The sequence below is a fragment of the Eucyclogobius newberryi genome, unplaced genomic scaffold, assembly GCF_026437365.1.
Source record: "Eucyclogobius newberryi isolate DKJ021-1_F unplaced genomic scaffold, fEucNew1.0.hap1 SCAF_17, whole genome shotgun sequence".
Taxonomy (NCBI): Eukaryota; Metazoa; Chordata; class Actinopteri; order Gobiiformes; family Gobiidae; genus Eucyclogobius; species Eucyclogobius newberryi.
In genome coordinates this window covers 7844239-7870228 of record NW_027315801.1, presented here as the reverse complement: position 1 = coordinate 7870228, position 25990 = coordinate 7844239, and the positions used below count along the sequence as shown (strand labels likewise).

General features: G+C 45.3%; 2 protein-coding genes across 7 annotated transcripts in view; both read right to left on the bottom strand.

Moving 5' to 3' along the window:
* Window positions 1-1483: 1483 nt before the first annotated feature.
* On the bottom strand, window positions 1484-6499 carry zbtb39 (zinc finger and BTB domain containing 39). The gene is made up of 5 exons (XM_072448897.1): window positions 5548-6499; window positions 4689-4801; window positions 4088-4441; window positions 3357-3610; window positions 1484-2874 (listed from the first exon to the last, which is right to left on the bottom strand). The coding sequence occupies exons 1-5, from the start codon at window positions 6497-6499 to the stop codon at window positions 2184-2186; spliced, it is 2364 nt and encodes a 787-aa protein (XP_072304998.1). The 3' UTR covers window positions 1484-2183.
* Window positions 6500-11770: 5271 nt separating this feature from the next.
* Window positions 11771-25990, bottom strand: part of agap2 (ArfGAP with GTPase domain, ankyrin repeat and PH domain 2) — a 52767-nt gene continuing 38547 nt past the window's right edge. For 2 of the 6 annotated variants that reach the window (XM_072448890.1, XM_072448894.1), the window contains 11 exons: window positions 23021-23125; window positions 21958-22126; window positions 21472-21597; window positions 21263-21379; window positions 20897-20956; window positions 20457-20608; window positions 18803-18893; window positions 17587-17809; window positions 14378-14636; window positions 13165-13319; window positions 11771-11868 (listed from right to left, as the gene is read on the bottom strand). In XM_072448890.1, coding sequence (XP_072304991.1) covers window positions 11817-11868; window positions 13165-13319; window positions 14378-14636; window positions 17587-17809; window positions 18803-18893; window positions 20457-20608; window positions 20897-20956; window positions 21263-21379; window positions 21472-21597; window positions 21958-22126; window positions 23021-23125 — 1509 coding nt within the window. In that variant the 3' untranslated portion in view covers window positions 11771-11816. The remainder of the gene's footprint in view (window positions 11869-13164; window positions 13320-14377; window positions 14637-17586; window positions 17810-18802; window positions 18894-20456; window positions 20609-20896; window positions 20957-21262; window positions 21380-21471; window positions 21598-21957; window positions 22127-23020; window positions 23126-25990) is intronic. The other 4 variants (XM_072448893.1, XM_072448892.1, XM_072448896.1 and 1 more) reach the window with 4 other exon arrangements.

Here is a 25990-nt window from a genome sequence, read left to right as displayed (position 1 = left end):
GGAGCGCAGCAGGGCTGTGCTTGGTCCCTCGTGTTGTTCGTCTGTGGTCGTACGGTTCATGAGCTACACGACGACCAGCGGCGGGAACGTTTAACACCACGCTCTGGAACATTCTGGGCGAAGCGGGAACACCAGCGGAGGAGGGGAGCCGAGTTTAGCTTTCGAGATGCAGTTCGAAATGACGTTTCTGTCGTAAAGTCGCGCGTATTTTTGTGATACTTTTAATCGACTAAAGAGTCCGGACCACGTGATCGAAGGAAATATCGTGTAACAGTGAACTTCTCTGTAAAAAATGTTGCTTAATCTCACAATTCACACCTATATCTCAAGATAACTCACTCCGTTCTTTCTCCTTTTTGTTCCTTTTCGTCCAAAATCTCGAGTCGAGTAATACACATTTTGGTCGCGCAAGACGACACTGACCGATTAAAACTACTAAAGGTCTTTGAAATACAGTGATCCAAGTCTTCTACATAAAGATTGTTCATGAATAAAGTGTATTACTAACACGTTTATTCTTCTTTTGTGACATTTGGATTGAATAATGTCGCTGTCATTGTCGTAAACGCTCTTTTTTCGTGTGTTTTAAGAGTCGGTTTGGTCCATTTCGTCTTAAAATGTCACGGTTTGTCACGTTTAAAGCTTTAAACGCTCTATGTCAATCAAACTCCGAAGAAAAAAAACTATTTGCAGAAAAAAAATATGAGAAAAACACTTGCTACGCTACAACGGCTGCTTCAGTTTGAATGATAATTATAGTAGTTATAATAAGTGGAGGTAACAGAGCTTCAACACAGACAATAAACATGATATTATATTATTATTATTCTTAAACTGCACTAACTACATTCTATCGGTCTAAATGTGTCTAACAGTTTACGGTCTGCGAGAAACGACTGGACATTCAGTTTGATCCTTTTTTTTCAAGGCTTTTCTCACACAAAATGCAGTTTAACACCTTAAAATCTGAAACAGTCAAAATACTCACATCAAATAAACAGTAAAAAAAGAATTATTTTGAGCAAACGTTCTCAAGATCAGCCACACAATCCTAAAACTGCAGTTAATTTAGTCGTTAATGAGGCAAAACGTGATCTTCTGCTTTAATAATGCCAGTGTTTGTCATAGTTGTGTATTCTTGGTCATTTTTACTCCATTTAATATTTTAGCAGATTTAGCTTTGGAAATCCTGTTTAAAACTACAAACTGCATTCACACTTTTTTTCAGACTCAAAAAACAGTATAAACCCTTTAAAAACTCAGTAACCGAGGTGACAAAATGAAGAATAAAACAGTGATAAACCAGCACAGATGGAACGCTTTGATTCTTTAGGGTTGAAATGTTTCCAGACTTCATTTGGAAAGTTTAATCTGTGGTAAAGTACAACGTTTATCTGTGAATAAATGGTGATGTTTGTCCTGAAAAACCTCAAAATCTGGCTACAAAATGCAAAGTGTCAAAATTTCCTTTTAAACAAACGACTGCAGTGAATGTTAAAGGAGTAATGGAAGATTTTTCGCCGATTTGAGAACTCAAGTGGAAGTGCGCATGTGCACTCCCCCCGTGCAACGGATCGCATCATCTCTCGTCTCCGTAGATTTCCGTCTCTTCGAGCTTGAACTGTCTTTCTCTGTCTTAATTTTGTCCCGTACGCTGAGGGAACTATATTATGATAGATCCATGCGCTTAGACACAGGGAAACGTGCTGCTCTCCTGGGGTTGAGCCGCATGCAGCTGCAGGTGAGCTGTAGGTGAATCCTATGACTGATACGTGGCAGGACTAATCGGCAGTCCACGCCACGAGGAAATTAGACTCAGATTTGGGCCAAAAAATCGTCCATTACCCCTTTAAACGTGTTAAAAACAGCTCAGACGAAGCTTTGGTCGCGCAACGTTCTTAGGTTCCTCCAGTGACATCGCGCCTCGTTCGCGCCTCGTTCGCGCCTCGTTTCCCTTTGCTCTGGCCGCTATTCTGGATGTTCCTGTGCTTGGGCGTTGGCTCTTCTGGGCGTGGGCTCTTCTGGATGTTTCCGTGCTCGGGCGTCGGTCGGGGGCTCTTCTGGATGTTTCAGCCGTCGGTCGGGGGCGTGGTCTCTTCTGGATGTTTCAGGCGTTGGTCGGGGGCGTGGTCTCTTCTGGATGTTTCAGGCGTTGGTCGGGGGCGTGGTCTCTTCTGGACGTTTCAGGCGTCGGTCGGGGGCAGCGGCTCCTTGGAGTGGTCGTTGTACATAAAGGTCTGTTCGATGTTGAAGTCCGGCGGCAGGTGGTCTTTGTGCAGCTCCATGTGGGACGACACCATCTTGAGCGTGGAGAAGAAGAGCCCACAGACTGTGCAGCGGTACATGAGGGCGCCGGCGTGCGTCTTCAGGTGGCAGATCATGGTCGAGCGCCCGCGGAAGAAGCGCAGACACACCTTGCACTGGTACGGCTTCTCGCCCGTGTGGATGCGCAGATGGTACGTGAACTCGCCGGAATGAGCGAACGACTTGCCGCAGTAACGGCAGCGGTACCACTTGGCTTTGGAGGCGCCGAAGTCTGCAGCGTCATGCCCCGGCTGAGAGCCCAGAGAGGGGGCACCGGAGCCTAAGCCGTGCGAGAGTCCAGGCAACGCTTTGGTCGAGCCCGGGGGGAAACCGGCGCTGCTCATCTTGAACAGCTCCCCGATGTCGCGCAGCGAGGAGAAGGAGGGGCTGTTCAGGGCGAAGTCGGCTTTGCGTTTGCCCAGTAAAGCGCTCGTACCGGCGGCGGAGGGAAGGGCGTCGGCCGAGTGCGAGCTGCTCAGGTGAGAATGGAACGAGGACGACGAGCGGAACGTTTGAGGGCAAAACGGACAACGCAGCTCCTCCGACCCACCGGACAGGCCGCCATTGGACCTGGAGGACGAGAGAGGGCGGGCTTTACAGCTGAACATGACCAGAGGGGTGTGGTTATGACCTGAGGGGGTGTGGTGATGATCTGAGGGGGTGTGGTGATGATCTGAGGGGGTGTGGTGATGATCTGAGGGGGTGTGGTGATGACCTGAGGGGGTGTGGTGATGATCTGAGGGGGTGTGGTGATGATCTGAGGGGGTGTGGTGATGACCTGAGGGGGTGTGGTGATGATCTGAGGGGGTGTGGTGATGATCTGAGGTGGTGTGGTGATGACCTGAGGGGGTGTGGTGATGACCTGAGGGGGTGTGGTGATGACCTGAGGGGGTGTGGTGATGACCTGAGGGGGTGTGGTGATGACCTGAGGGGGTGTGGTGATGATCTGAGGGGCAGATTTGAGATGTGACTTCTTTTTTTTTTTTGTGAGACCGTGAGAATTAAAGCTGGGCACTTAACAGGCACTAAAGGGGCACTAAAGGGGCACTGACCTGAAGGTGAAGGCCCGGAGCAGCGAGCGCTCCCTCTCTTTGGCGGCGGCCTCCTCTGCGTGCGTGCTCATGTGTCTGTCCAGCAGGGGGCGCTCCACCAGGCACAGGCCGCAGTGTGGGCAGGTGAAGACGGGCAGCGACAGGTGCGACAGGGCGTGCCACAGAAGCGGGCAGAGCGAGGGCAGAGACAGAGGGCAGAGCGAACAGGACAGAGTCTGGACCGAGACGTGAGATAAAGCGTGTTCCCTCACACTCTGAAAGAGAAGAAGGTCACTCATCAACATGTCATTATATCCTACTTTTCACTCTCACACTCTGTATCACTCAGACTCACACTCTGTATCACTCAGACTCACACTCTGTATCACTCAGACTCACACTCTGTATCACTCAGACTCACTCTGTATCACTCAGACTCACACTCTGTATCACTCAGACTCACACTCTGTATCACTCAGACTCACACTCTGTATCACTCAGACTCACACTCTGTATCACTCAGACTCACACTCTGTATCACTCAGACTCACACTCTGTATCACTCAGACTCACTCTGTATCACTCAGACTCACACTCTGTATCACTCAGACTCACTCTGTATCACTCAGACTCACACTCTGTATCACTCAGACTCACACTCTGTATCACTCAGACTCACACTCTGTATCACTCAGACTCACACACTCAGACTCACACTCTGTATCACTCTCCGTCTCACTCTCTGTCCTGACCTTGAAGTCCCTGCTCAGCGTCTTGTTGCAGAGTGCACAGTGCAGCTCTGGGCTCTGGGGGGCGCTGCAGCTCAGAGCAGACGCTGGGATGGTGTACGAGGAGGACGAGACATTCAGGTGTCGCAGGACTTTGGCTCTGCTGCTGAAGTGAGTCTGGCACATGGCGCAGGAGAACAGCTGCACCCCGACGTGGGAGAGTACGTGGTTCAGTCCGCTCTGCAGCTCCAGGAACACAGCTCCGCACACCACGCACTGACCGCCCTCCGTGAGGTGGGACTCTGCGTGGCTCCTGACCACAGCGGGGTCCAGGGGCAGGTTCAGTCCACAGACCCGACACGGCAGCGCCTCCGACTCCTGTGGACATGAGAAGTTAAAGGGACATTAAAGGGACATTAAAAGGACGAATTAAAGGGACAACATTAAAGGGACATAATTAAAGGGACATTAAAGGGATGACATTAAAGGGACGTTAAAGGGACATTATTAAAGGGACATTAAAGGGACACTAAAGGGACATACAGCACATCTGAAGGTCAGGACAGAGACAACATATAACACTACATTCAATAACACAAACTTTATTTAAGGGCGGTCCTTTTACCTGAGCGCTGGCATTGGCTCCGCCCCCGTTCTCGATGCACACCAGGTCGTCCTCTTCGTCCTCCTCTTTCTCCTCCAGGAAGTTCTCATCGTCGCTCAGTTCAATGATGTCGCCTGTCCAAAGAGAAGCTTGTGACTTTTAACTGTGACTGGGACGATAAAACAGAAATGTACTTTTCTTATTTTTTTACTGTTAAAACGTGTGAATGACGTCACTTTTATCCTAAAAACAAAATAAAAAACTTTATTCGAGGCGTATTATTGTGTTTCTTTATTCAGAGACGGTTCATTTTCAAAGCCTGCTCCCTCAGGCCAGAGGTTTGAACTACAATCCTGTAAAACCGAGAAGCATCAGTTTTTGTATTTATCTTATTGTTGTGTTAAAGCGCCCCCTGCAGGTCGGACGACTCAATGAACTGAAACTCAGTTAAGATAAATATATTTAAAAATTCAACAAATGTTATCTCAGAATAGCACATTTTTTTGGGTTTATAATTTCACTTCCTGTTTGCAATCGATGACATCACAGTAGGAAATTACCCAGCAAACACTGGGCCAAAACTCATCTAATGTCACAATATTTTATATTTGACAAATAAAAATAAATGAGAGCAACTTTATTTTGTTGAATTAATGTTTAGAGACAAAAAAGTTGTTTCTTTGCGTAAATTCTGACTAAACTTTGACTGGTGTGACGTCACTTCCTGTCATTTTCTACAGATTTTTCAACATTTTCTCCACAAATACCTGCTCGATTGGTGTAAAACTATAATGTATACGAACGACAGGTATAAATACACCAAATAAAGTCAGAATTAGACAATCCCTTTAAGGCCCTTTAAGTAATAAGAGACTTTTACCTGTCAGATGTCTCCACTGCTCGTCGTCTTCGTCCATGACTCCGTTTTTGTTCTCTTCACATTCCCTTGTTCCTTCTTCTCCTCCTTCCACAGACTGAATGAAAAGTCCTCCGTCTGTTTCCTCTTCTCCTCCGCTCTGCACCGGCGCCACCTGAAGCGCGCCCACATCTCCGCCCACATCTCCGCCCGAAGACGCCGTGTCCGTTGGCAGCTCTTCCCGGACCCGCTCTTCGTCTCCTTCCGAAAGCTCCTGCTCCGTCTTGAGTCGCAGCGTCGAGCCGAGACACAACGCCGTCTTATCCAGCGGCTCGAGCTCCGCCCCCGCCCCCGCCAAGATCCGCCCGTAGCTCTCCATCGCCTGGACGCTCTCCGACTTCAGATTCAGGCCGGCCGCGTCCGAGCCGCTCCGGGCTCGCCTCGCCTGCAACGGCGGCGGCGAGAACGAGGCGGGCGTCGGCGCCGAGGAGGAAAGCGAGGAGCAGGAGGCGGCGGACGAGCACGCAAACTCCCCATTGGATGCGGCAGCGGAGGCGGAGTTCAAATGCGCCGGGCTGTTTTTGCACGTTTTCGCCGTCTGCAGGTCGGGAAACGTGGCGTGACATGCTCGCACGAGCTCGGCGACGCCCAGACGCTCGGCGAGCTCGTACAACACGCCCACGTCGATCAGGTCGATCAGGAGCTCGCCTGTGTACATGAACGTCAGCACTTTCTCGAAGTTAGAGGGCGAGATGAACTCCAGGGAGAAGGCAGCGGTCGAGGGCAGGGCGTCCGGAGTGCCAGAGAACAGGGTGTGGAAATACGCCCCGGCGCAGGACAGGACGGCGCGGTGGGCGGCGAACTTCCGGTGTCCCACCTGCAGCAGGACATCGCAGAAGCGGCGGGACAAACGGCAGCGGTTGAGCTCGGACAGAAGGCTCGGGGCGTAACTCGGACCCCGAAGAAGGATCCTCATCGCTACGGCAACACTGCACACGCAAGAAAAACATGTAATCGACAACTGCACACGCAAGAAACACACGTGATCGACAACTGCACACGCAAGAAATATATGTGATCCAAAACTGCACACGCAAGAAACATGTGATCCAAAACTGCACACGCAAGAAATATATGTGATCCAAAACTGCACACGCAAGAAACATATGTGATCCAAAACTGCACACGCAAGAAATATATGTGATCCAAAACTGCACACGCAAGAAATATATGTGATCCAAAACTGCACACGCAAGAAATATATGTGATCCAAAACTGCACACGCAAGAAACATATGTGATCCAAAACTGCACACGCAAGAAACATATGTGATCCAAAACTGCACACGCAAGAAACACACGTGATGGAAAGTGATTTGAGAGAAGACTAGAACTGCAGAATTTTAAAATATTTTTTTTACCAAATAAAGGTTGAAATATGACGACTGAAGCTTCTAGAGACGGAATATTTATGAATAAAGTGTAATATTGAGGATTTAACACTGTTGCTCTCTGTGTGATAAAAGATCTTTTCTGTGTTTTTAATCTGTGGCATATATAAACAATATAAATATTACAACCTTTATCATCTAAAAACACACTTTACAGCTGAAGTTACATTGAAGGTAAAGAGCACTTAAACACATACATTTATACATAAAATATCTAAATATGTGAGTTCCCAGACAGGACCCACAGATTGAGAATGACTCTTGAGTCGAAACGTCTCGTTTTTGAGTCTAGATGAAACTGAAGCTTTTTCTACACAAATGAACATAAATGTGGTTTGAGCGTCTCAGAAAAACACATTTATTTAGTGTTTTTACAGTGTTTTATCCTTCATAAGCCAAAGCACTTCAGACATTCTCAGACTCGTCCCTCAGACAGTGAAATGAGTCTGTTTTTGTCACATTCATGAACGCACGCGCGTCATATTTACATAAAGTGACATAAAGTGCTTGATATTTGCATAAACTTGTAATAAACTCACCCATTTAAAGGAAGAGCGTGTCTTTATCTGCTCAGAACAACAACAACAGGATGAAAGTGCGAGCGCTGCTTCTGTCGCTTTTTAGTGACGTATGTCAACAAAGGCCTGAGGCAGAGAACAGCGCCGTGCATGGTGAAAGCCGCTCACTGCAGGCAGTATAAATCAGCGATAAGTGTGACTGAGCAGCTTTAAACACGCCCATGATGAGCCCTCAGTCCATCTGCAGATGAATTACATCATTTACCACAAATTATACATTTATGAATCTCAAATAAAACTTTGAGAAGAGAAAATATTATAATCATTTATAATAGGAAATCAAACATGTCTAACACGGACGTTTCTTCCGTGGATATGTTTTGTTTAAAATAATTTATGATATGAGTCTTGAGTGGAAACATGAACGATCAAATGACAAGTTTTTTTTTTAAAATGTGTCGACAAAATCCATGTGTAATTACTATTTAAAATAATAATAATAAAATAGTCTGTTTTTTGCAGCGATGTCCAATGAATTTAAAAGTCTGACAAACTGAGATTTCATAATTGATTTGGCTGAACCAGGAAATGACTTTGTGGTTCATAATTTTAATCTACTGTAAACTCTAAACTTTAATCTCTAAAATCTTTCAAACCAGTTTTATATTTATCCTGAAGTGAAGTTGTGTCCCTCTCTGACCTCGGTCCACACGGTCAGCTCTCTCTGACCTCCGGTCCACACGGTCAGCTCTCTCTGACCTCCGGTCCACACGGTCAGCTCTCCACATGGTCAGCTCTCTCTGACATCCGGTCCACACGATCAGCTCTCTCTGACCTCTGGTCCACACAGTCAGCGTTCTCTGACCTCCGGTCCACACGGTCAGCTCTCTCTGACCTCTGGTCCACACGGTCAGCTCTCCACACGGTCAGCTCTCTCTGACCTCCGGTCCACACGGTCAGCTCTCTCTGACCTCTGGTCCACACGGTCAGCTCTCCACACGGTCAGCTCTCCACACGGTCAGCTCTCTCTGACCTCCGGTCCACACGATCAGCTCTCTCTGACCTCGGCCCACACAGTCAGCTCTCCCTGACCTCCGGTCCACATGGTCAGTTCTCTCTGACCTCCGGTCCACACGATCAGCTCTCTCTGACCTCTGGTCCACACGGTCCAGGACCTCCAGGACATTCAGGACCTCCAGATCTTGAGCTCAGTTTGGAGGACTTTGTGCAGGTTTTGGGTTTAAAGTAAAAGTATAATTTATAAACCTGAGAACAATAAAAGTGTTTCTAGTGAAGTTCAAGTATAAATATAGATTTGTTTCGCTCGAAGCTGTGACAAGAGAAAACAATCACTCTAATTAAACATTTCAACTTAATAAGTTTAAACTTTTTCCCAGAGCAAAATACAAATAATGACATCAGCTTAAACCACTTTATCTGGATTTACCTCTGGTTAGATTTAACATCATTATAACTTATTGTTTAAAAGAACTCGTCACATGAGACTAAACTCTAAGATCCAAAACTGGAGTCAGAAAAACACAAATTTGTAGAAAAAGCTTTATTTGATGTTTGAGGTTCAGTTCCTCCGTAAATGTCTTAAATGAACAACTTTAAATGCGTCTTTCTCCAGTAAAACCTCAATATCGTTTGAGAAGGTTAAAAAAGCGTGTGCTCGCTCGTTTATGACGCTCAAGAATAAGAAATTATCAAAAAGACGATGAAAAACAAAGTGTAGAAGCGACGGATCCTTCACAAAGCACAGCATGAATACCATAGATACATTTACATTTATTATATTTGAGATACATCCACGTTTAAACCTCGCTCTAATCTAAAACCAAGAAAATGCATCGATATATTTGAGTCGCACAAACGTAAGGCCAAAAACAGGCACATTTTAGACAATATAACAAGCTTCGTCACGTGAAGATTACTTTTTTTTTGTTCAAATCGAGCCTTGAGTCAGAGTTGACCTTTGAAGAGACGTTTTGAGCTTGTTTGTGATGAATAAATGTGTCATTATCAAGTCGATATCGTTTGTTTCTTCAGATTTTTCACTTTTAAATGAGGCGTTTTGGTATAAATCTTCAGAAACATTTGTTTGTGGCGACTTTGACTGGACCCCTTTAACAGTGGGCCGGTACACTGTGCCGATGGTGGGCCGCTTTAACAGTGGGCCGGTGCACTGGGCCGATGGTGGACCCCTTTAAAAGTGGGCCGGTGCACTGGGCCGATGGTGGGCCGCTTTAACAGTGGGCCGGTGCACTGGGCCGATGGTGGACCCCTTTAAAAGTGGGCCGGTGCACTGGGCCGATGGTGGGCCGCTTTAACAGTGGGCCGGTGCACTGGGCCGATGGTTGGCCACTTTAACAGTGGGCCGGTGCACTGTGCCGATAACGGACCGCTTTAACAGTGGGCCGGTGCACTGGGCCGATGGTGGGCCGCTTTAACAGTGGGCCGGTGCACTGGGCCGATAATGGACCGCTTTAACAGTGGGCCGGTGCACTGGGCCGATGGTGGGCCGCTTTAACAGTGGGCCGGTGCACTGGGCCGATGGTTGGCCGCTTTAACAGTGGGCCGGTGCACTGGGCCGATGGTGGGCAGCTTTAACAGTGGGCCGGTGCACAGGGCCAATGGTGGGCCGCTTGAACAGTGGGCCGGTGCACTGGGCCGATGGTGGGCCGCTTTAGTCCGATGAGGAAACTGTTTTCTGTCTCTAGAAATAAATAAATAATCATGATAAATATCGGAGGAAATCGTCAGAATCGGTTCAAAAATACGGGCAGTTTATTTCCTTAACATTGGGCCGTGAGGATTAAGAGTCTCTCACAGAACCAGGGCCAGACTCTGGTTCTGGACACAGTTTTGACGCTGCTGCTTCTTCTTCTGCTGCTGCTGCTGCTTCTTCTTTTGTCATTTTAAACACATTTTCACACGTTTCTTCAAAAATCACAGTCATAAAATCCGCTCAAACTTTCAGACGTTTCTCTCTTTGACACGTTCAGTGCTGAATCTGAGCTCATCGTGTGAATGTCACGGCAACGACGACAAGCGCGTTCAGTCTTTGATGTTCTTTTGCTCGTCATCTTTGCTCACAGAATCTCGTCTTCGTCGGCCACAGAATCTCGTCTTTGCTCTTAGAATCTCGTCTTTGTTGCTCATAGAATTTCGTCTTTGTTGGCCACAGAATCTCGTCTTTGTCGCTCAAAGAATCTCGTCTTCACTCACGGAATCTCGTCTTTGTCGCTCATAGAATCTCGTCTTTGTTGCTCACAGAATCTTGTCTTTGTCGGCCACATAATCTCGTGTTCGTCACTCACAGAATCTCGTCTTTGTTGCTGAATTATTGCACTTCTTTTGGGACGAAGTGAAACCGACTTTTGAAAAACACAACGCTGCAAACGAAATTCTACAAAACTTAAAATGACTGAATGATGGTTTTGGTTAAAAAACACAATTCTCTTGTTTCTTTGCTTTTTGACGCTTTTCGGAAGTAAAAAATACTCATCTTTTAACCCTGCAATTACTGTGGATTTAAGATTTTAGTTTTCTACAAGAATCTCATGCATTTCAGTCTAAATTACAGGGTTAAATTTGACAAAAAGGAAATTCTTCAGCTGAAGTTTTGGCAGAGTTTACGTTTTGATAACGAGTTAAATTCAAGTCAGTTTAATTGCAATCTCTTGTTCCGTCCTAGTTGTGATGCTAAAGTATCAGCCACATTCGCTTCAGTTTTCGGTTTTAGCAACATTTTCAAAACTTTTTCTGGTTCTGTTGAAGTATTTTGGATATTTTAAATCGTTGTAAATCTGTAGAAACTGTGAGGATCAGACAAGTGTGTTTGACACTAGGGCGGTCCGAAGTCAAACTTTTATTTCTATTGAACGTTGAGGCTTTTACATTATAAACCACATGAAGGTGTAACCGTGGCGACGGAAGGCTTCTGGAGAGCGGACGTTTACAAATAAAGTGAATTATTTTGGAAAATCTGAAATTGTTGACTCTTTTTGTGACGTTTTGATCTAATACCGTTGCCGTGTTTGTGATAAAAGCTGTTGTTAGAGTCTGTTTTGTCCCGAGCACGATTACGATCCGTTTTCCCGTCACGATTGGACTAAAGCTGGATCTGGTTCAGAAGACAAGTCACTTTGAGAGTTGAGCAGATTTCCTGCTCCACGTTTCAGGCAAATGAGGCGGACAAAGTTGGAGCGACGCGCGCACAGACGATGGATATTGCTTTCGGTTTGTTTGATATGTTTCTCAGTGTTCTTCTTCTGCTCTCGTCGCGCTGACGTTTCCTCGTGGTTTGAACTCCGCCCCATCTACGACGGCCGCTTTCGGGACGGCGTGCGTCCCAGGCTCGCCGTGCTCGACCTGCAAACCACAACGACGCAGGTCAAAAGAGTCACATCTACTGCTACATTTAAACATGTACGTAAGTATTTAGAGCGCCCCGTACAGGTCGGACCACTCTTTGAACTAGAACACAGTTAAGATCAATATATTTTACATTTTGCTAAAAACTATACAAAGTTTATCACAGAATAGCACATATTTTAGGTTTATAATTTCACTTCCTGTTTGTAATTGATGACATCACACGAGGAAATTACCCAGACAACATTGGGCCAAAACTCATGTAACGTTACACTTTATCTATTTGACAAATCAAAATATATGAGAGCGACTTTATTATGTGGAATTAATGTTTAGAGTAAAAAAAGTTGTTTCTTTATGTAAATTCTGCATAAACTTTGGGTGGAGGGAAAGTGTGATGTCACTTCCTGTCATCTTCAATAGATGATTTTTATCTTTTCTCCACAAATACCTGCTTGATTGGTGTAAAACAATTATTTATATGTACAACATTGAAGGGGAAACAAATATATTAACTTTACTATATTGTATTACCAACTATATTCATTTTACGAGACTGTATTAAACTATATTTTGATACATTATGAAGTACTCCTTACACGCACATGCGAACACATATCGCATTGTTCCTCTACAGACACTCTCTGATAAGGGAGACACCTGTGCCGGACAGACTGCAGACCTCAAGGACATCTACGTGTGAAAACGGCCAGTGGAGCAACGCTGAGGAGCAGCGAGGCTTGACCTTATTGTTGCATGCTATATCAAAATGTTATAAACTGTATGAGCGCACAGGGAAAGGGTGCAACTGGACTGCTCCGTGTAAGTCGCCGACACATTCGTTAGGGATAGAAAGGTAAGCGCTGTTATCTGTGTTAGAATTGTACTGACAGGGATTAAACATTTGATTGATTTTAACTATTTCTTTCATAAACGAGCACGCCGGCAACATGTAAAAATATCAAAATTAGACGATCATAAAAACCTTTCATAGGCACTTTAATATGATTTTGGCGCTATGAAAGAGTGAATGGTAAAGAATGTTGCTGATTTTCGGTCAACTGAAGCGATCCGTGGCAGCTCGAGAGCACGGGCGTGGAGACCTGCGTGAGAGCACCGGGGCGTGGCAACGTGAACACCTGCGTGAGAGCACGGGCGTGGCAGAGTGAATACCTGCGTGAGAGCACGGGCGTGGCAGCCTGAGTCCCTGCATGAGAGCACGGGTGTGCCAACATGAACGGGTGTGCCAGCGTGAAAACCTGCGTGAGAGCACGGGCGTGGCAGCGTGAATACCTGCGCGAGAGCACGGGCGTGGCAGCGGTGGGCGTGGTCTCACTGGAGCAGCCGTGTTGCAGCAGGATGTCCACGCAGCCTTTGCTTCCTGTCTTCCTGGCGAGCATGACCGCGGTCTGGCCCTGCTCGTCCTTCAGCTTCACGTCCACGCCGTACTGACCGGGCAGAAGACACGGATTAGACACGGCTAATGTGGCGTCGTCATGGAAACAGATCTGAATATACTGCAGAGATAAACGAGGCGTGGAACAGAGACGAGCGCAACAGGAAAGTGTTGTGACGATTCAGGATAATAAAGGTTTAAATGCACTGAGCGCGCCCCTTTAAGGCCTGACGCTGCAGGTGAATTTAAAAAACTACAATTTAAAGATCTAGTTAACTAGATCGGACTGAAAACTGGTATTAAACTTCACCTGATTTATTAAGACTTAAAAGTATAATAAATCCTTGTGTTGGTTCTGTCAGAGTCTTGTACTGTTTGTGTTTAAGGCCTGATCTTTGTGTCTGTGGGAGGAGCGTGTCTCTGTGGGAGGAGTGTGCCTCTGTGGGAGGAGCGTGTCTCTGTGGGAGGAGCGTGCCTCTGTGGGAGGAGTGTGCCTCTGTGGGAGGAGCGTGTCTCTGTGGGAGGAGCGTGCCTCTGTGGGAGGAGCGTGCCTCTGTGGGAGGAGCGTGTCTCTGTGGGAGGAGCGTGTCTGTGTGGGAGGAGCGTGTCTCTGTGGGAGGAGCGTGTCTCTGTGGGAGGAGCATGTCTCTGTGGGAGGAGCATGTCTCTGAGGAGTGTCTCTGTGGGAGGAGAATGTCTTTGTGGGAGGAGCACGTGTCTGTGGGAGGAGCACGTCTCTGTGGAAGGAGCTTTAAACTGAACATGTTTTAACATGTCACGTGCTTAAATGTTCGTTAAACCTCATATTTAAGTCCAAATAAACCTGTTTGAATGTTAGCTTCCTGAGATGTAGCATGTTAGCGTCCTGAGATGTAGTATGTTAGCGTCCTGAGATGTAGTATGTTAGCGTCCTGAGATGTGGCATGTTAGCGTCCTGAGATGTAGCATGTTAGCGTCCTGAGATGAAGCATTTTAGCGTCCTGAGATGTAGCGTGTTAGCGTCCTGAGATGTAGCATGTTAGCGTCCTGAGATGTAGCATGTTAGCGTCCTGAGATGTAGCGTGTTAGCGTCCTGAGATGTAGCATGTTAGCGTCCTGAGCTGGTCGTACCCAGACCAGCAGCTGCGTCATGACCACGTCCCCGAGCGTGCAGGCGGTGTGCAGGGCCGTGCCAGCAGAGGGCGCTACGCCGGGCGGGGGGTTCATCTGCTCCTTGTTGCTGTGGGCCAGGAGCAGCAGGAGCCGAGGCAGGTCCCGATCAGTGACGGCCGCCAGGAGCATCTCGGGCATCGCCTCGTTGGGGCGGGTCAGCGGCGCCACAAACGCACGCAGCTCGTACTTCGCCCGGATCCACGACTCGCGCTCCTCCCTGGAAACACAGTCCAGTCAGAACACAGCCGAGTCCAGCAAATGAGCTGGGATTGGGTTAGAATTATGCATAAAAGATGTTTTTAGTCGATTCATGTTTGAGTGGACCAACAGTGTAACTGAAATTGTGAAGTTTTACAGTGTACCGTATTTTCCGGACTATAAGTCGCACTCTTTTACATAGTTTTGGCCAGGGTGCGACTTATACTCCGGAGAGACTGATTTCTGATATTTTTTGTTATTTTCACACTGGCAATCGGATTTCACATGCTCTAAAGGGCTCTAAAGCCCTCTAAAGCGCCGCAACGCTCTAAGCGACAAAATCTGCACTTCCTCCACCTGTGGAGTTCAGGAGTTGTTTACATTATTGTAACACATGAGGTTGTGAGTAACACGCACAATAATGTATGTACAAGTAAAATCAGAACTACTCAAAACAACTTTGAGGCTGCCTTTACACTGTTGTGGAAAAATATAATCTGGCCCTTTGCTTTTTAACTTTAAATCCTATTTTCAATTGAATTTAGTTCTAACACAGTCAACAGCCTGACACAACCCCTTTTGGCCTGGAAATTTACATGTCCGGACCTCCTGGAGTGGCTAGGAAGTCCCACGTTATGTTTCACACTAGGCAAGACATGTGAATTGAATTAATGCAAATGTTATGTGCTGTCTCCTTCCTGAAACCACTGTTTCTTTGATGTCCCATTTGCTCCTTGGTTCCTTTGTACCTGAGAGACCAGTGACCGGGAACTTTTGTGTGTGTGTGGTCATGTGACCATCTGTGATTTAAGGAAGGGGACAGAGGTGGGACGGGAGGACTTGGGAGATACACATTTTGGGAAGCAGGCAAGAGACAGACGCGTGGACTCGGCCTTCCATGAGAATGGCCGAGTCCACACGAGTTTCTTTCTGATTCAGCCACAAGATTAAACAGTTTACTTTTGAAACGAGACAACTTGCTTCTTTGTCTTAACAAGAGATTTTTGCCACTACAACACTTTGCAAATACTGCATCAAAGTTGGGACTAAACCGAGGCTAATCCTGGAACTAAACCTCGACTGGACCAGGACTAAACCGACGTCTTCAACAAGGACGATGTATGCGGTATTAACACAGCTTTCTCTTCCGCGCACAACTATAAACTAAACTAAACATGTGCTTTTGCCGTCCTATTGTCTGGTGTTGACCTCGGAAGAAGAATTCTTTAAACTTGTTAGCATGTTCTTTAAGCTATAGTTATCTGAATAACTGTTAATATGTTACATTAACATACCAGACACTTATCACACCTAACCCGTTGTCTGTGCCTCATGTAGCTGAATGTTACGTTAGCACGTTCACCTTTTCACCATGTTGTTGTGCTCTAGTATTGATGGTTCATGCTTTGTGTAACTCTATCTTGTCGATGGTACAAGGGAGCGTGACGCTGGTCTGGTGTGACTTATGTGCCACTGTTAGCGTCAGTGTCCGTCTGTGTGTCATGTAGCTGAAGCTGTTACGTTAGCTTCATAAGTGGCTCATAAGTGTACTTCGTTGTTTGTTCTCTAATCCGTTATTATTTTAAATTGCATTTCAAGATGTTCTTGGTTTTGGATTTTATCTAATCAATGTACCCCAAACATGCGACTTATACTCAGGCAACGTATATTTTTCTCATTTATGCATTTTTTGGCTGTACAACTTATAGTCCGGAAAATACAGTATTTTACACTATAGGTTTATGTTCACAAACCAGGACTAAACCAGGACTAAACCTGGACTAAACCTGGACTAAACAGGGACTAAACCTGGACTAAACCTGGGCTAAACTTGGACTAAACCTGGACTAAACCAGGACTAAACCAGGACTAAACTGGGACTAAACCTGGGCTAACCCTGGACTAAACCAAGGCTAAACTTGGACTAAACCTGGACTAAACTAGAGACTAAACCTGGACTAAACCTGGACTAAACTAGAGACTAAACCTGGGCTAAACCTTGGCTAAACTAGGGACTAAACTAGAAACTAAACCTGGGCTAGACTAGAGACTAAACCTGGGCTAGACTAGGGACTAAACCTGGGCTAAACTAGAGAGTAAACCTGGACTACACTAGGAACTAAACTAGGAACTAAACTAGAGACTAAACCAGGTCTAAACTAGGGACTAAACTAGAGACTAAACCTGGACTAAACCTGGACTAAACCAAGGTTGAAACTGGACTAAACCTGGACTAAACTAGAGACTAAACCTGGGCTAAACCTGGGCAAAACTAGGGACTAAACTAGAGACTAAACCTGGGCTGGACTAGAGACTTAACCTGGACTAAACGAGGGACTAAACTAGAGACTAAATCTGGGCTAGATTAGAGACTAAACCTGGGCTAAACTATCGACTAAACCTGGACGAAACTAGGAACTAAACTAGGGACTAAACTAGAGACTAAACCAGGGCTAAACCTGGACTAAACTAGGGACTAAACTAGAGACTAAACCAGGTCTAAACCAGGGCAATGACATGTATTGTGTTGTAATTGTAATTAAATGTGTATTTTTGATCATTGTTGTTGTTGTTGTTGTTGTGTAGTCACTCTCCCAGGGACTGTAGATTGAAAGAAGCATTAGCTAAATCATCTTTGGAAGATGATTTTGTGGTTCTTAACAAATTAAGACTAAACTTAACACAGGGGACATTGGGGGGGAAATCTCATTTGGAATTTGACCATGTTTGGACTAAATAGACTCTTATTCTGGACCTTGTGTGGCTCGGGGGCTTTTATTCTGGACCTTGTGTGGCTCGGGGGCTTTTATTCTGGACCTTGTGTGGCTCGGGGGCTTTTATTCTGGACCTTGTGTGGCTCGGGGGCTTTTATTCTGGACCTTGTGTGGCTCGGGGTCTTTTATTCTGGACCTTGTGCGGCTCGGGGTCTTTTATTCTGGACAGTGTGCGGCTCGGGGTCTTTTCCGTACCGTGTGGCGCTGGGCGTGGGCTTGCTTCTCCCTTGGGTGCAGCTCTCCCAGATGCTGTTGGCCGTGTGATTCCCAATGGCGCCCAGGACCTGGGTGAGCTGCCCGGGCCAGTCGTCCAGGTCCAGGGAGCGGACGCGCGACAGGTGTGTGCCAAGGTTCCTGTGGATCCCAGAACACTCGATACAGATGAGGGCCCCGAGGTTCAGGCTGGCCCAGGTTGGATCTGAGAGACACGAGAACATCAAACCAGGAGTAAACCAGGGCTATACAAAAGCTAAACCTGTACAAAACCTAAACTAAACCTGGACTAAACCAGGACTAAACCAGGACTATACAAAGGCTAAACCTGTACTAAACCAGGACTATACAAAGGCTAAACCTGTACTAAACCAGGACTATACAAAGGCTAAACCTGTACTAAACCAGGACTATACAAAGGCTAAACCTGTACTAAACCAGGACTATACAAAGGCTAAACCTGTACTAAACCAGGACTATACAAAGGCTAAACCTGTACTAAACCTAAACTAAACCTGGACTAAACCAGGACTAAACCTGGACTAAACCAGGACTATACAAAGGCTAAACCTGAACTAAACCTGGACTAAACCAGGACTAAACCAGGACTAAACCTGGACCAAACCAGGACTATACAAAGGCTAAACCTGGACTAAACCAGGACTATACAAAGGCTAAACCAGGACTAAAACTGGACTAAACCTGGACTATACAAAGGCTAAACCTGGACTAAACCTGGACTATACAAAGGCTAAACCTGGACTAAACCAGGACTATACAAAGGCTAAACCTGGACTAAACCAGGACTAAACATGGGCTGAACTAGGACTAAACCAGGACTATACAAAGGCTAAACCAGGACTAAAACTGGACTAAACCTGGACTATACAAAGGCTAAACCTGGACTAAACCTGGACTATACAAAGGCTAAACCTGGACTAAACCAGGACTATACAAAGGCTAAACCTGGACTAAACCAGGACTAAACATGGGCTGAACTAGGACTAAACCAGGACTAGAAGAGGTTATTTATTCCCAGGTCACATTATTTTCCGTGTCTGAATACTAGTGGGTTAGCTTTACATTGCACTGTACAAACTCCACAAGCTTATTAAAGAACTACTGTGGGATTGTATGTGTTTGGTGTTTATTCATTTGAAGTGATGATGAAATCTAAAGCTGTGACGTTGACACTCACTCGGAGCCTCGCAGTCCACACACAGGCCGTTTCCTTTAGCGTTTCGAATCGCCTGGAGAGCCACCGCTTCACTCTGACTGCTGCGACGAGCCTGGACACAACGAGACACAACGTCAGTCTGAGCCACTTTTACAGCCGCTTTTCCACCTTTTCTCAGGACGGCTCCAGAAAAGCTGCAGTGAATTAAAAAACAGTCAAAAGTTAATTCACACTGACTCACTTTGCACTTGTAACTGACAAAACTGTCCATGAGATCATCACCAGTCTGAGTTCATCTACATGCTGCCTCCATGTGTGACCCTCCAGATTTCTAAAGTCTGTGCTGAACAGTTTGTTTGCACCATTCACTCACATAGTTAACATGTCGCTTCAATCTGGAACATTCTCAATGTTTTTGAAAACTGCGGTCATAAAGCCTCTCCTAAAAAAGAGCAGTCTTGATGCTGCAGTACTGAGTCATTACCGGCCCATCTCTAATCTGCCATTTTGGGGCAAAGTCCTTGAAAAGGTTTTTGATATCCTCCTGAACACTGACACGGGCAAAGCCTCAGTCTTAATTCTGTTAGATCTGAGTGCTGCTTTTGATACTGTCCATCAAGGGACCCTCTTACAGAGACAAGAGGACTGGGTGGACATCACTGGCCCCGCCCTAAACTGGTTAAGGTCCCATCTGGAAGACAGGAAGTACTTTGTGTCTCAGACCACATGCCCCTGACCTGTGGGGTGCCCCAAGGGTCAGTCCTGGGACCCCTTCTGTTCATCCTCTACATGCTGCCGTTAGGTCAGATGATACGCAGTGAAAATGTGTCCTATCACAATGATGCAGACGAGTCAGATCTATGTCAACAGGTGAATATGGACCAGTGGATTCACTCTGTCACTGCATCCAACAGATCAGTGTGTGGATGTGTGGACCGGCCTCCTGCTGGTGCCAGAGGGCCTCCTGCTGGTGCAACAGATCAGTGTGTGGATGCAGAACAACTTTCTCCAGCTGAACTCAGACAAGACTCAAATCATCTTCTTTGGAGAAACAAAGATAAAGTGTTAGCGGTCACCTCCAGAGTCAAATCAATAACATCAGCAGCTTTTTACCATCTAAAAAACATTGCCAATATCAAAAATAGTGTCTAAACCAGATTTGGAGAGACTTATCCATGCGTTTGTCTCCAGAAGATTAGACTACTGTAACGGTCTGCTCACTGGCCTCTCCAAACGAGCTGTAAAACAGCTGCAGTTCATCCATAACGCTGCTGCTCGGGTCCTGACTAGAACCAGGAAGTACCATCACATTAGTCCTGTTCTCAGGTCTCTGCACTGCCCCCTGTGGCTAAGAGAATATACTTTAAAGCAGCTCTGCTTGTGTACAAGTCCCTCCATGGCCTAGCACCAAAGTACATGTGAGACAGGTTCTACTCTGACAAAGTTCAAATCTAAGTTAAAAACAGTTTTGTTCATCTGCGCATATGACTGAAAGTATTTTCTTGGAACCCTTCTCTTCTTATGTCTTAAACTGACTGAGGTCACGGAGGTCACATGAGTCATGAGCGTTCACCTTGTTGAGTTGTGTCTGCTCTCTTTAAGAACCTTTAACGGTCACAGAGGTCACAGAGATCACAGAGGTCACAGAGGTCACATGAGTCACATGAGCATTCACCTTGTTGCGTCCGCTCTCGCAGGACTGCAGACTGGCCAGGATCTGACTCTCGATGGCGCTGACCCATGAGTCTCTCTCCTCTTGACTCTGAGCCTCGAAGTGCCACGTCTGACCGGTGAAGGACACAACGATGAAGTCCGAGTTCTCCTCATCTGAAGGACACAAACACGTCAAGAACAACCCACGACACGAGATCCCGATGAACCGGCGGATAAAAATCAGCTCGCCAACAAAGCAGACGCAAAAAACACACAAAACAAACACAAACCTTACACAAAAAAACCACAAATGTCATACAAAAACACAAACAATACACACAAAACACAAACGTTACACAAAAAACACAAATGTTACACACAAAAACCAGGGAGGAGAAAAAGAACTTATGAAATGTAGAGTAATAGAAGAAAAAGTAAAAGAGCTCCTTCTCCAGTTGTTACCTGTTTTATTTATGTTTCTCAAACTACCAAAGCTCTTTAACTTCCACATTTTACGCTTAGCTGTGGAGCGAGGGAACAGGAAGAGAAAGAAGAGGAAGAGAAGAGAAGAGGAAGAAGAGGAAGAGAAGAGGAAGGGAAGAGGAAGAGAAGAGGAAGAAGAGGAAGAGAAGAGAAAAAGACAAACACGGATTAGATCAGCTACAAAGAGAAATAACAATTTCAAATAGTTTTACAAAGGAAACTACCAAGTTCAGTCCTGGTTTAGTCCTGGTTTAGTACTGGTTCAGTCCTGGTTCAGTCCCGATTTAGTCCTGGTTCAGTCCCAGTTTGGACCCGGTTCAGACCCGGTTCAGACCCGGTTCAGACCTTCTGCTTGTCCCACTGCAGTGTCTCCTTTCTGGGTCATGCTCTTCTTTCTTCGATTCTTCTTGCGGTCGGTCATTGGAGACGACTGACTGGAGGGGACGGTGCCTTCAAGAGCGTCTGTAAACCACAGACACGTTGTGTTATTGTGTATTTGTATATTTGTGTTTTTAGTGTTCCAGTATGTAAGTAAAAGTATTTGAAGTACGCACCGACACTTTGTGCTTTTGTGGAGAGTGAGAGAGGGCAGTGCTGCAGCGCTCTGTCGCCCCCTAAAGGAGAGAGCGTGCCGATGCGGTCTTCAACCACAGACAGAGTGTTCGGACACAACTGAGGAACTGACACAGGAACAGACAGAGCAACGCTCAGTTTAGACCTGGTTTAGTCCTGGTTTTGATCCGCGTCAGTCTTGGTTTAGTCCTGGATCAGTCTTGGTTTAGCGCTGGATCAGTCCTGGTTTAGTCCTGGTTTAGACCTGGTCTAGTCCTGGTCTAGTCCTGGTTTAGCCCTGGTTTAGTCCTGGTTTAGTCCTGGTTTAGTCCTGGTTTAGTCCTGGTCTAGTCCTGGTTTAGTCCAGGTTTAGTCCTGGTTTAGACCTGGTTTAGTCCTGGTTTAGTCCTGGTTTAGTCCTGGTTTAGTCCTGGTTTGGACCCGGTTAGTCCAGGTTTAGCCCCGGTTTAGTCCCCTCTGAGCAGCACCTGTGGACTCATTGCTGGTCTCTTTGCTGATGCCGTTCACTCCTGGAGCAGCAGGTGGCGCTGGAGAGGGTGTGGTTGGGGCCACAGCGCGTGGAGGTCGTTTCCCGGGGACTTTGACCGTGACGCGCAGCAGATCGATGTCTTTCCCGTGACTGTTCTGAGAGTAATCCTGAAAGAGCAAAGATTTACCTCTTAATACAAACTCTGTCTTTTTATGTGTAACTGTTATGAAAAGTTTTATTATTATTACTATGTTAATTATGACTTTTTAAAATTTGTATTATTTTATTATTGGGAGTGTCTGCAGTGCCGCGGCGTGCGGCCGAAACTGCCATGTTATTTTTGTGCCGGCCGTGCGCCGCGGCTCCTGAAACTGCGTCGCTATTTGACCGCGTTTTAGCGCCGTTTTAAGGTTAGGGTTAAGGTTAGGGTTAAGGTTAATGTTAGGGTTAGGGTTAGCCATGACGCTATAACGGGCTATAAGGGAAATGCCGCGGTCCCTGAAACTGCGCGGCCATTTGACCGCGCCGCGGCTCTCCAGCCACGGCCTTTATTATTACTAATATTATTATCTATTGATTATTATGTTTTAATTAGTGTAAATGTATTAACATTATCATTCTCTTTTAATTTTTATTATGATTATAATATATATTTTAAATTTATTATTATTATCAATTAATTATCATTATCATTATTATTATTATTATTTATAAATGTTTTATTTTGAATTTGAAATGGCATGTATACTTGGAATTGTTTCTGCTCAGGCTGCTCCTGAACTCTGACAGGCCACGCCTCCTGAACTCTGACAGGCCTTCGGGCTTAAACTCCTCTAGCACAGAAGGATATGATTTCTATAACAAACACTAAAAACCAGAAACAAATGGGGCCAACAGTCTTTTTCCTGAGCGGTCGAGTGTCTTTTCCCTGAGCAGTCGAGCGTCTTTTCCCTGAGCGGTCGAGCGTCTTTTCCCTGAGCGGTCGGTCGAGCATCTTTTCACCGAGCGGTCGAACGTCTTTTCCCTGAGCGGTTGAGCGTCTGAGCGGCCGAGCATCTTACGTTGCAGCTGGAGTGGTACGACAAAGTGCCTGAGTTGGACAGAGTCACATATTTCTTCTTCCACTCTTTGTTCAGAGAGCTGCCGCTCCTCTTGTACAAGGTGCTCTGTGAAGAGAACGTTACAAAGAGTCACAAAAACGTCATGACAACAGATAATGTTTATGTACTGCAGAGTTCCTCTCTTTAGAGGATGTGTACTTTTGTGTACTGCATTGTAAAAGCAGCTAAATAAGAACACATGATTGAAATACTGGAAAATAATAATCTAATCAAATGTAATACCTCCACATATATTAATATTATTATTAGGTGACGCACGGCTGCGAAAGTGCACACGTAATCGAGCGCAAAGCGCTCGCCTGCTTCCAAACTCTCACTTGTGCACGCCCCGTGCACTCGTGCAAACTGATTAGTAGTAGGAAAAGTGCGCACAGTGTAAAGCTTAGTAGCTCACGAATACTTTCCCCAACTCTCATGCACATTCCGTGCATATAAACATGTAATGCAAAAATTTAACATTATTACTGTAAAGAAGGTCCACAAAGTGGGTGGAGCCCACTCAAAATTAACGAAAGTACCCCTCAGTGACCAGGTCACACCACTCGACCCCCACACACAGGGCCTGATACCACATGTACTGCCATTTAAATATACTGCAATACAATATTAGTAAGTATTAGCATTATTACTATAAAGGTTCAGTATTATTAGGAACATTAGGAACTGCAACACATTCTCTGAAATAACTAAAACAGTGCTTGACTTTCCAAACCCTTCTAAAAGTGCAGAAACCCAACACTGCCCCCTACAGGAGCTCTGTGACACACGCATGTAGCGCCACACGGAGGTCATCTTTACAGTGTTTATCACGCCACAGAGGCAGACGCAGGAGTCATACGTACATACAACACGACAAAGCCCCGCCCTGATGTCTGCTCTTGAACCCAAAAGACGCATCGCTTTCTCTGCAGAGGTGAAGCGTTCAGCACCAAACGCTGCAGAGGTGAAGCGTTCAGCGTCTAGAAACAGCAGCGCCGGTGTATTTATAGACGAGCTTCAGAGACACACGCGCAGCTCGCTTTGTTCACGCTCGCACCGCTTGCGCCTGCAGCCGAGTGTGAAGGAGAACGTCACAAACACAGGCTCGTTGTCCTGACGATGTTACGCGCTCGCTCTACAATAAACCTGACATGCCTTTGTTGTTTGTGTGACTTAAAAATAGCTCCTGCGTGTGACAGAAATGTGCTGTTTTTAGCACAAAAAGGTTGAAAAAGCCTGATTTTGTTCATGATTTTCCTTATTGAGACCAAATTGGCCTCATTTAGTCCCGATTTTGAAAAATACATTGAGACATATTTGTTTGAATACAATTGAAATTATTGTGTCAAAAAGTATATTCAAACATCGGCATAATATCTATTCCATAGCTGTTACCTAGCAAGCAGACTGTAAACAGGAGCCAAACTCCACCTGACACACAATAAGACCATAAAACACTTTTATTTAGTCCAACCATGGTTTAAATTGTCTCTGTGCTCTGTGTCGCACAATGATGACATCACAGTATAGTCCTTTTATAGGCCTGATTTAGACCTGAAATAGTCCTTTTATAGGCCTGATTTGGACCTCAAATAGTCCTTATATAGGCCTAATTTGGACCTGAAATAGTTCTTTTATAGGCCTGATTTGGACCTGAAATAGTCCTTTTATAGGCCTGATTTGGACCTGAAATAGTCCTTTTATAGGCCTAAATTGGACCTGAAATAGTCCTTTTATAGGCCTGATTTGGACCTGAAAAAGTCCTTTTATAGACCTGAAATAGTCCTTTTATAGGCCTGATTTAGACTTGAAATAGTCCTTTTATAGACCTGAAATAGTCCTTTTATAGACCTGATTTAGACCTGAAATAGTCCTTTTATAGACCTGATTTAGACCTGAAATAGTCCTTTTATAGACCTGATTTAGACTTGAAATAGTCCTTTTATAGACCTGATTTAGGCTTGAAATTGTCCTTTTATAGACCTGATTTAGGCTTGAAATTGTCCTTTTATAGACCTGATTTAGACCTGAAATAGTCCTTTTATAGGCCTGATTTAGACTTGAAATAGTCCTTTTATAGACCTGAAATAGTCCTTTTATAGGCCTGATTTAGACCTGAAATAGTCCTTTATAGGCCTGATTTAGACCTGAAATGGTCCTTTTATGGGCCTGATTTAGACTTGAAATAGTCCTTTTACAGACCTGATTTGGACCTGAAATAGTTCTTTTACAGGCCTGATTTAGACCTGAAATAGTCCTTTTATAGGTCTGATTTAGACCTGAAATAGTCCTTTATAGGCCTGATTTAGACCTGAAATAGTCCTTTTATAGACCTGATTTAGACCTGAAATAGTCCTTTTATAGGCCTGATTTAGACTTGAAATTGTCCTTTTATAGACCTGATTTAGGCTTGAAATTGTCCTTTTATAGACCTGTTTTAGACCTGAAATAGTTCTTTTATAGACCTGATTTAGACCTGAAATAGTCCTTTTATAGACCTGATTTAGTCCTTTTAGAGGCCTGATGTAGACCTGAAATGGTCCTTTTATGGGCCTGATTTAGACTTGAAATAGTCCTTTTATAGACCTGATTTGGACCTGAAATAGTTCTTTTATAGGCCTGATTTAGACCTGAAATAGTCCTTTTATAGACCTGAAATAGTCCTTTTATAGACCTGATTTAGACCTGAAATAGTCCTTTTTTAGGCCTGATTTAGACTTGAAATAGTCCTTTTATGGGCCTGATTTAGACTTGAAATAGTCCTTTTATAGGCCTGATTTAGACCTGAAATAGTCCTTTATAGGCCTGATTTAGACCTGAAATAGAACTTTTATGGGCCTGATTTGGACCTGAAATAGTTCTTTTATAGGCCTGATTTAGACCTGAAATAGTCCTTTTATAGACCTGAAATAGTCCTTTTATAGACCTGAT